Here is a 7941-nt window from a genome sequence, read left to right on the forward strand (position 1 = left end):
AATTATTTATTCATTACAATTAAATTTAGCCTCACACGCAAACTTTAATCGATAATGAAAATACTTAATAAAACCAAAAGGTAAAATAACCATCATAAAGTATTAGTCAATAGTTAATAATACAATTTAGAGTATTGTAAAATCCAGAGTATTGTATCTAATAGATGAAGATCAAAAAGAGCAATAATTGAGACATTTGCAGATAAGAGACAAGAAGCAGAAGCCAAGGAGAGCAAAGGAGGGAAAAAGCTGAATTGTCAATAACTTGGTCAGCTTTATACCATGAGCATATAGGGAAATTTACATCCCACTCAAATTGATGTTTTTGTTCTAAAAGAAAAGGTTAATTTCACCCATTACGTCATCTACTGGTCCAGTGTCAAAAATAGTTGTTTTGACCCCCTTTGGGGAATTTTGCAAATTGTACCCTTTTAAATGTCATCAGGAAAAATAACAGAAATATTTTGATCAGATTCAAATTCAAATGGTTAATTCTGCAGGCGTCCAATGTCTAACCACAAACGTGTCAGCGTGACCTGTCACACTGGAGCACTTGAAGAACAATTGAACATAACAAGCATAGTCTCTTAAATATAAAATAACCATAAGGGTACAATCACAAGTGAATACTTGAAAATATGATAAGAATTAATATATAAAGCATTAGTACATAAATATATGAAAGCAAAATTAAGACTGATAAATCATAAGCCATAAATGATTAAAAGTGAATATTAATAAAAGTGCATGAATATGAATATTGACCATTTCGGATCCATCAATAATATAGATAAGACAGTAACTGTTTAATATTCAGGTAACCAGGGTTACATAAGTAACCAGAGACGTTTTCTATTCATCAAAGAATGAAAGGTTATATAAAGGTTTCTTGAGCACCAAATCAGCATGTTAGAATGATTTCTGAAGGATGTAGTGACACTAAAGACTGGAGGAATAGCTTTGCAATCACAGGAATAAATTACATTATAAAATGTATTCAAAGAGAAAATAGTTCTTTTAAATTATAATGATATTTTACAGTATTACTGTTTTACTGTATTTTTTGATCAAATAAAAGCAGCCATGGTAAACAAGACATATCTTTCAAAATCATTAAACAAAAAAACGTACAGTCCCCAAACTTTTGATCGGTATTGTATATGAAGATCTATCATGGCATGGACATAAAAAAATGCAAGAAATGCACAAACAAATTTGAAACTTTTTTTATTCACATTTATAACATTTTATTCACATTTTATTGTAGCATATCATCCAATAAAAAATAAAACACTGAAGAAGACAACATTGAAAATGAAATAAAATTAAAAACCCTGAATAAAACTCAAAATCAAAACAGCAAGTTCATATGTGATGTGTTAAATTTTAAAACTTATTTTTCTTCTTTTTCTTGTGATGTCTCTCCACATCTGGAGAATGTGAATCTCTGATGACAAAACAAAAGGAGAGAATAATATAGTCAGTTCATCACAAACTTGGAGTGTAAAATAGCAAAATGACACTATGATGGATTGTTCAAGCTGAACTTTGAAAATGCACAACAAGAATTTAAGAATGATGGACTTATGGATAAATTAAGTTCTGATTATTAGTTAAAAGGCTTTTAATGTTGTTTTGGTCAGTGTTAGTGTTGGCCTTACCTCTTACTCTTGTGTTTTCTCTCTCGACTGCGCTTGCGACTGCGACTACGACTGCGGCTGCGTTTGCGGTGCTGTTTATGCCCATGCTCATCTCTGGAGCTGATACGAGACTCACGTGACTCAACGGATGCCGAGCGGCCTTTCTCAGATGCTCCTCTGTAACTAAAAACCAACATAAAATCAATATTAGTCAATCTGTGCTGCTTCTGTCAGGGATGAAAGAGATTTGCTGTACTAAAATCAGACGTGTGACCTGTGAGATGACGGCTGTGATGCTCTGGACTCCTCATCCTTCACTTCCTGCCAAATCCTGCCTAGTTCTCCAGAGTGGATGTCAATAACCTCCCGTATTACCTGGAAAAGGTAGGAAAAAGCATAACATTATGCAGAATATTATCTATGGCTCTCAAGACATCCACAATGTGAAGAAATTTACATTCAATTCGAAGGCAACCTACAGTAAGAACATACATATTGACGTGAGATATAAATAGTGTTGTGTGGGTAAGTAGATTAACATCCTCCTAGAGCAAAAACAAACACAAATCACTGACCTCTGTGTAAGACTTCTTGGTGATGTGAACATTTTTCGCTCTGTAAGATTGTCTGCGCCTCCTGTAGTCCCTCATCTCAGCCAAAACCTCCAGATGAGACTTTGGCCCACTCTGTTGCTCTCCTATAGAATGGGTTTCAAATAAAACATCATTCTTTACTTATATCAACCAGATATTATCAAGTAATTGGTATACAGTATATGTGAGGTACTTGGTAGTGAAGCCCTTAAAAGTGGAGGCATTCATGAGATTTTTTTTTAAGTTTGGAGCAACTTAGTTCTTATGTGAATCAGCTGTGGTTGGGCCCTGTGATGCAGCTCCACTTCATGGCTCAATGAGCCCCATGGTGTATCTCTGCCTCAGGGCAGAGTGGGTCTTGTGGTGCAGCTCCACCTCTGGGTTCAGTGAGCCCCAGCCACATATTTAAAACATTTCCCAGCCCAAAGTTACCATGTTATGACATTTTACAGATGTGTAAATATATTTGCTGGCCATTTAATAGGTAACTGCCATAATTACACAGACTGAGAATTTATTTTTATGAAACGCTTACACTTACACTTGAAGCGTCTGAGTTTTTGGTGAATAGACTTACAATGCATGACAGAAATCACTCAGATTTTATTAAAAATATCTTAATTTGTGTTTTGAAGATGAGCAAAGATCTCATGGGTTTGAAATGACATGAGGATGAGTAATTAAATGAAGGAACTTTCTTTTTGCCTTCATAAATTCATAATGCCTTTGAAAATCAAGCCTGGAGACATATTTCCCCTTAATTTGACCCATAATGAATGGTGATATAATGGGTCTGACTGTGAATTACCTTTTTTAAGCTTTGCAACAAGATCTACATAAAGATCCTCATTGTTGGATTCTCTCTTTGCACTCTGTTGACTGACTTCTTGTATCACATGATCATAGACGGCCATTCGTTCTGCCACAGTGAGGTCACATAATGCCCGCTTATGATTCTGAGGTATGTCAGGGAGATCTGTAGATGTGTCACCTACAAAAATAGAACAGATTTTACACAAAAATCACAATTATTAGTAAACAGTTCAAATAAAATACAAAAAACAGCAACATTGAATATGAAGATTCGTTGTCAAAGTGTGTTTATTTCAGGGACGTGTTTCCGAATAACATTTTAATTGACCAGTCTGCAAAAAGTAAATCCACAGCAGAACTAGTGAGTCACAAAGACACTCCCAACACGTAATGGGACAAATGGACCTATAGGTTTCTGCCTTTTTTGGTCCTATGCAATTTATGAATGTTTGACTATTGTGTACCTGGGTGAAAAAAAAAAAAAAAAAACTTCTATCAAACAATGTTAAGGACCAAGCCTTTAAAAGGATATTGAGCCAAAGGATACAGCAAGTATGAGTGGAAAATTGTCTAGACCAGACTTCCTTTAATACTCACCCCTGTTACTGGGGAAAAAAACAAAGAACACAGATACAAGTTGAAAATATTTGGAAAAAATAAAGAAAGGCATGGATATCATTGATACACACATTCTGGCACACACAATTTTAAATGAGCCATATTGCTTATTATCCTGATAAGTGCTGAAATGACCCAATCACTGTCTAGACTTTGTCTAATACTTACTTTGAGTGTGGAGTCCTGCCGAGCTCACGTGAGGAGCATTTTCCCGGGTCTGCAGAATTACTTGGCGAAATGTGTCCTTGTCTGAAAATGATATCAGTCAACATCATACAACTGTGAACAGCCTTGCAAATCTCTTTAAGATCTTAAAATTAAATGGTTGTGGGAAAGGTCTTTCACAAAGTCAAAAACAAACTCACCCATGGTAATGGAAGGAATGTTTGCTTTCTCATAGTACACTGAAGGATCAAACATTTCAGCCTAAAAAAAGATGACAGAAAAAAAGTAAAATGTTCATATTATCCGATAAGAGATTAAGTAAATCACAAGACTTTTTGCGGTCACTGTCCTAAATGTTGTTCATTCATTATTCACCTGCTCTTCTTTAGAGTATCCCAGCTGACTGAGCTGACAGGCGGCTTTGTGTTTCTCCATCCTGTCCCGCGGTACGGTGTGGTTTGGATCGAATGGACACACTTCCATCTGACAAATCAGAAGACAACACAGGTATTTAAAACTTTCAAATCACGAGAGGTAAGTAGGTGCCAAGTATTTTACAGATTTACCCTTACAAAATGTTTCCAGAGTAACCGAAATCTCCACTTGTATGTATATAATAATTTATATGAAGCATTAAAGGGTTAATTCAACCCAAATTAAAATTCTTTCATCATTTACTCACCCTCAAGTACTATCCCTTAGAGAATTAAAGACAATTTAAATGTAATTTTTACGGGTAGTAAGAGAATATGTAATAATAATTTTAATGATTTAGATAAAAATCAAGTTTTCCATATAGTTTATTATTAATTTGCAGTAATACAAATGACAGTAATGTGTGATATTTTTTGGCGGAAGGTGGTACCGTGGTAAGCGGATATAAACTCGATCCAGGGCCATCAACACAAATGCTACAATGAATCACAAATTCATTCACTGCAAAATAAGTCATTTTCTTGATAGTTTTGTGTTTGGCTGTTGTTTCTCTACCTGAACTGCATGTGTATCTAATTCCTGACTCCATCCCAGCGAGTCAAACAAATCCCTGAGTTCGGCTTGACAACTCTCCGTGAAGTCTGTGAGCTCCTGCAAACGCTGCACGCGCTCCTGAAGACTCAACGAAAAAGCTGTTTCACACATTTTACATTAGGAATGCTCGAAAACAAGCATCTTGCTTAACGATTGTTGTCTACGCGCGTGTGAGTTGGCGCTTGAAGATGACGAAGCCGCGACGTAGTCTCGAACTGTGGTTGCCACAACCGTAAAAAAACAGCGTTTCGTGCGAACATTTTGAAGACATTATTGAGTGAAGATGATTGACTGTTGGCTGGGGAAAATATAATTTTCTAAACAAGGTACCTAAATAAAATCATAAAGAATATGTTGTATTTAACACCGAGTGTACCAAATCTGATAAAATTGAAAATATTTGAAAACAACTTTTTTGTTTTCAAATATGATTTGTTGGGAGAATAGTTTTGAAAATTCAGCACTTGAATGTAAAAATAGTACCGAAGTGAACATTACATAGTTTGCAGATTATGAATCTATTTACTTTAAAGCAGTTGATTACTTGATAGTATAAATGTCATTAGCTTACCTGAGTACAGAAAAGCAATATGTTCTTCTGTGTTTAAATAAATTTAATTAAAAAGTTTTTTCATATGCAAGGAATCAAATACATGTGATCACTTAGCTGGGAAAATTGGGGGATAAAATGGGTTACCTCGTATGATTCTCTTCACATTAATGTAGTAAATCATTGTGCAAATTACAATGATTGTAGTTATTTCCCAAACAGAATTATACCTAGAATATTTTAAACTGTTCTATTTCTTTATGCTTTATAAATGTTTCAAATTTTGCTCAGTTATGAATAATGAGGATTTTGTACAGTAATAATTCCAAGGATTATAATAATAATAAGAAGAATAACTGTTCAGAAAGAATAAATCTCATATGTATTAAATGTCAAAATTAAGTTTGTAACTGTTCAATAAATGTGTTCATGTGGCTCACACGCTCTGCTCATGCACGTGACTTCAGGTGTGCACGTGTGAATGATTTGTATTTTGAACTGCAAGAGTTTTACACTTTCTTCGTAAGTTGATTACGGAAGGCGGTCTGGCAGAAGCTAGATATTTTACTTTAAAACTTGTTAAATATAGATATTTTTTTTTTACACAAATGTACCGCTTCACTTCAGAAGGCCTTTATTAACCCCCTGGAGCTGCGTGGAATATGTGTATGATGGATGGATGCACTTTCTTAAACTTAATATTGGTCCCATTCACTGCCATTATAAAGATTGGATGCGTCAGGATATTTATTAATATAATTATGATTGTGTTCATCAGAAAGAAGAAAGTCATATACATCTAGGATGGCTTGAGGGTGAGTAAAGCTTGGGGTAATTTTCATTTTAAAGTGAACTAATCCTTTAACTCAACCTACTCACAATCACATCATTCTCTTTAGGTCACAGCTGATTGGTTCCTGCTGTATCAGTAACCAATGAACTTGTGTGCTCAACCTTCAAATACTTTGTTAGCATTTGCTGTAGTTGCAGCACCCTTTCACAAAGCCTCCACCTTCAGCTCCACCTGTATTAATTGAAATTAACACAGTCATATATGAAAACATACAGTGAATATAACTAGGCTAAAGTAGATCATATCCTCCTGGGACCCAGGAACAGACTTTTGTCCACTGTAGTAGACATTATATTTTAGTGAATTTCTCTGACACCATACATGTCACAGTTTTAAGTTTGGATGTCCTGTAAAGAGCACATTCAAAGATACCAAATGTTTGGAGGTTTCACCATGGCAACAACAACAACAACTCCTTGGTCTTTAAAAATGACTGATGTTAGTGATCAAATTTAGCACTCTTATGGAAATATGATACAATTTTGTAATAATTTAAATCTGACTAAACTTCAAATTGTTTGCAATAAATCAACATCTCAGGAAAATGTTATGGGGTTTCTAATCTAAATATGACTTTGTGTTACAAAACAGGGCATTGATTTCATACATGTCCACTGTAGAAGACACCATGACTTAATTCATGTTTATCTAACATCGGGCATTTTGGGAGACAAATGAATAGGGAAAGGAATTATATATCAATATTCCTACGAAATATGAGTAATTTAAAATGATGCCAATTATTACTCCCATTATATTTTTTTCATTACATGTTGCTCCAAGAACACATTAATATGCAAACTATACCGTGATACATATGTTGAATGGGAATACACATTTATGGCCATTTTACCCGCATTGCATTAAATAAAATGGCATATCAACTCATTCCGTTATACATTTGGTAACATAGTTGAGATCAGCTTTATACAAAGTTTGGTTTAAAAAAAATCCTGAAACCTAAAAATGTATTTGGTAAATGGAAAAAAAAATCTCATTTCATGTCATTTCATGTCTTTTTTATTTTTTTTAAACAACTGAGTCCTGGTGTTTACTACAGAGGAAATAGCATAGGCTAATATAAAATATTTTGCAGAAAAATATATATTTTTATTTTTTTATTTGTATATTATGCTCTAAACAATGTAATGAAAAATACTATTCAAAAACCTTTTTTTCCTGGGTCTCATGTGGAAGTCCTAATCCAACTTTGTGTATTATTAATTTTCATTTCACAAAAACACTCAATTCAGTTGTCTCCTGTAGGAAGAACAACAGTGAATTATCTACAATTATTTTAATCCGTAGTGCAGACCATTACACTATCTTATTAATGTAATGTTTATATTCAAATTCACAACAAGTTGTGTAAGTTTCGAGTGTCGAATGATGTTATTTCGCCTTTTATCCTCTCCCCCTACTGGGCGCATCAGGAACAACAGGGCCGTATAATTGCCTGCTTCAGGTCTTCAGCCTCCCCTGCGTGACACTTTATATTTGATGTATTTTCATTGAAATAACCATGTTTCTTCTTATTTTTACTTAGTTTTTTCCCAAAGCTGTTGAAAAACAGAGTTACGACACTCCCCTAGACTCCCATAGGAACTGAGGAATGTAACAAATATTTTCATTTTATATTCCCCCCCCCCCCTAAACAAAAGTGCCATGTGTCTCTGTGCT

The 7941-nt window shown here is 34.5% G+C and overlaps 1 protein-coding gene across 2 annotated transcripts; it reads right to left on the reverse strand.

Moving 5' to 3' along the window:
* Nucleotides 1–1235: 1235 nt before the first annotated feature.
* snrnp48 (small nuclear ribonucleoprotein 48 (U11/U12)) lies at nt 1236–5056 on the reverse strand. 2 transcript variants are annotated; one of them, XM_067393923.1, is made up of 9 exons: nt 4820–5056; nt 4205–4312; nt 4030–4090; nt 3833–3913; nt 3042–3224; nt 2216–2337; nt 1915–2015; nt 1662–1817; nt 1236–1447 (listed from the first exon to the last, which is right to left on the reverse strand). In XM_067393923.1, exons 1-9 carry the CDS (start codon nt 4967–4969, stop codon nt 1387–1389), a joined length of 1023 nt encoding a protein of 340 aa, XP_067250024.1. In that variant the 5' UTR covers nt 4970–5056; the 3' UTR covers nt 1236–1386. The 2 variants fall into 2 exon arrangements, with proteins under 2 accessions (XP_067250024.1, XP_067250016.1); XM_067393915.1 differs by having other exon boundaries at nt 1662–1823.
* Nucleotides 5057–7941: the final 2885 nt, after the last annotated feature.

This window comes from Chanodichthys erythropterus, chromosome 2, assembly GCF_024489055.1.
Source record: "Chanodichthys erythropterus isolate Z2021 chromosome 2, ASM2448905v1, whole genome shotgun sequence".
Taxonomy (NCBI): domain Eukaryota; kingdom Metazoa; phylum Chordata; class Actinopteri; order Cypriniformes; family Xenocyprididae; genus Chanodichthys; species Chanodichthys erythropterus.

What these genes read in the sequence shown, in the direction of transcription:
- snrnp48 (XM_067393915.1), bottom strand. Translation starts at nt 4,969, where the DNA reads ATGTGTGAAACAGCTTTTTCGTTGAGTCTTCAGGAGCGCGTGCAGCGT. An exon ending in GGCAGGACTCCACACTCAAA is followed by an intron (nt 3,225 to 3,832) that starts GTAAGTATTAGA and finishes CTATTTTTGTAG; the next exon opens with GTGACACATCTACAGATCTC. An exon ending in CCAAGAAGTCTTACACAGAG is followed by an intron (nt 2,016 to 2,215) that starts GTCAGTGATTTG and finishes TACCTTTTCCAG; the next exon opens with GTAATACGGGAGGTTATTGA.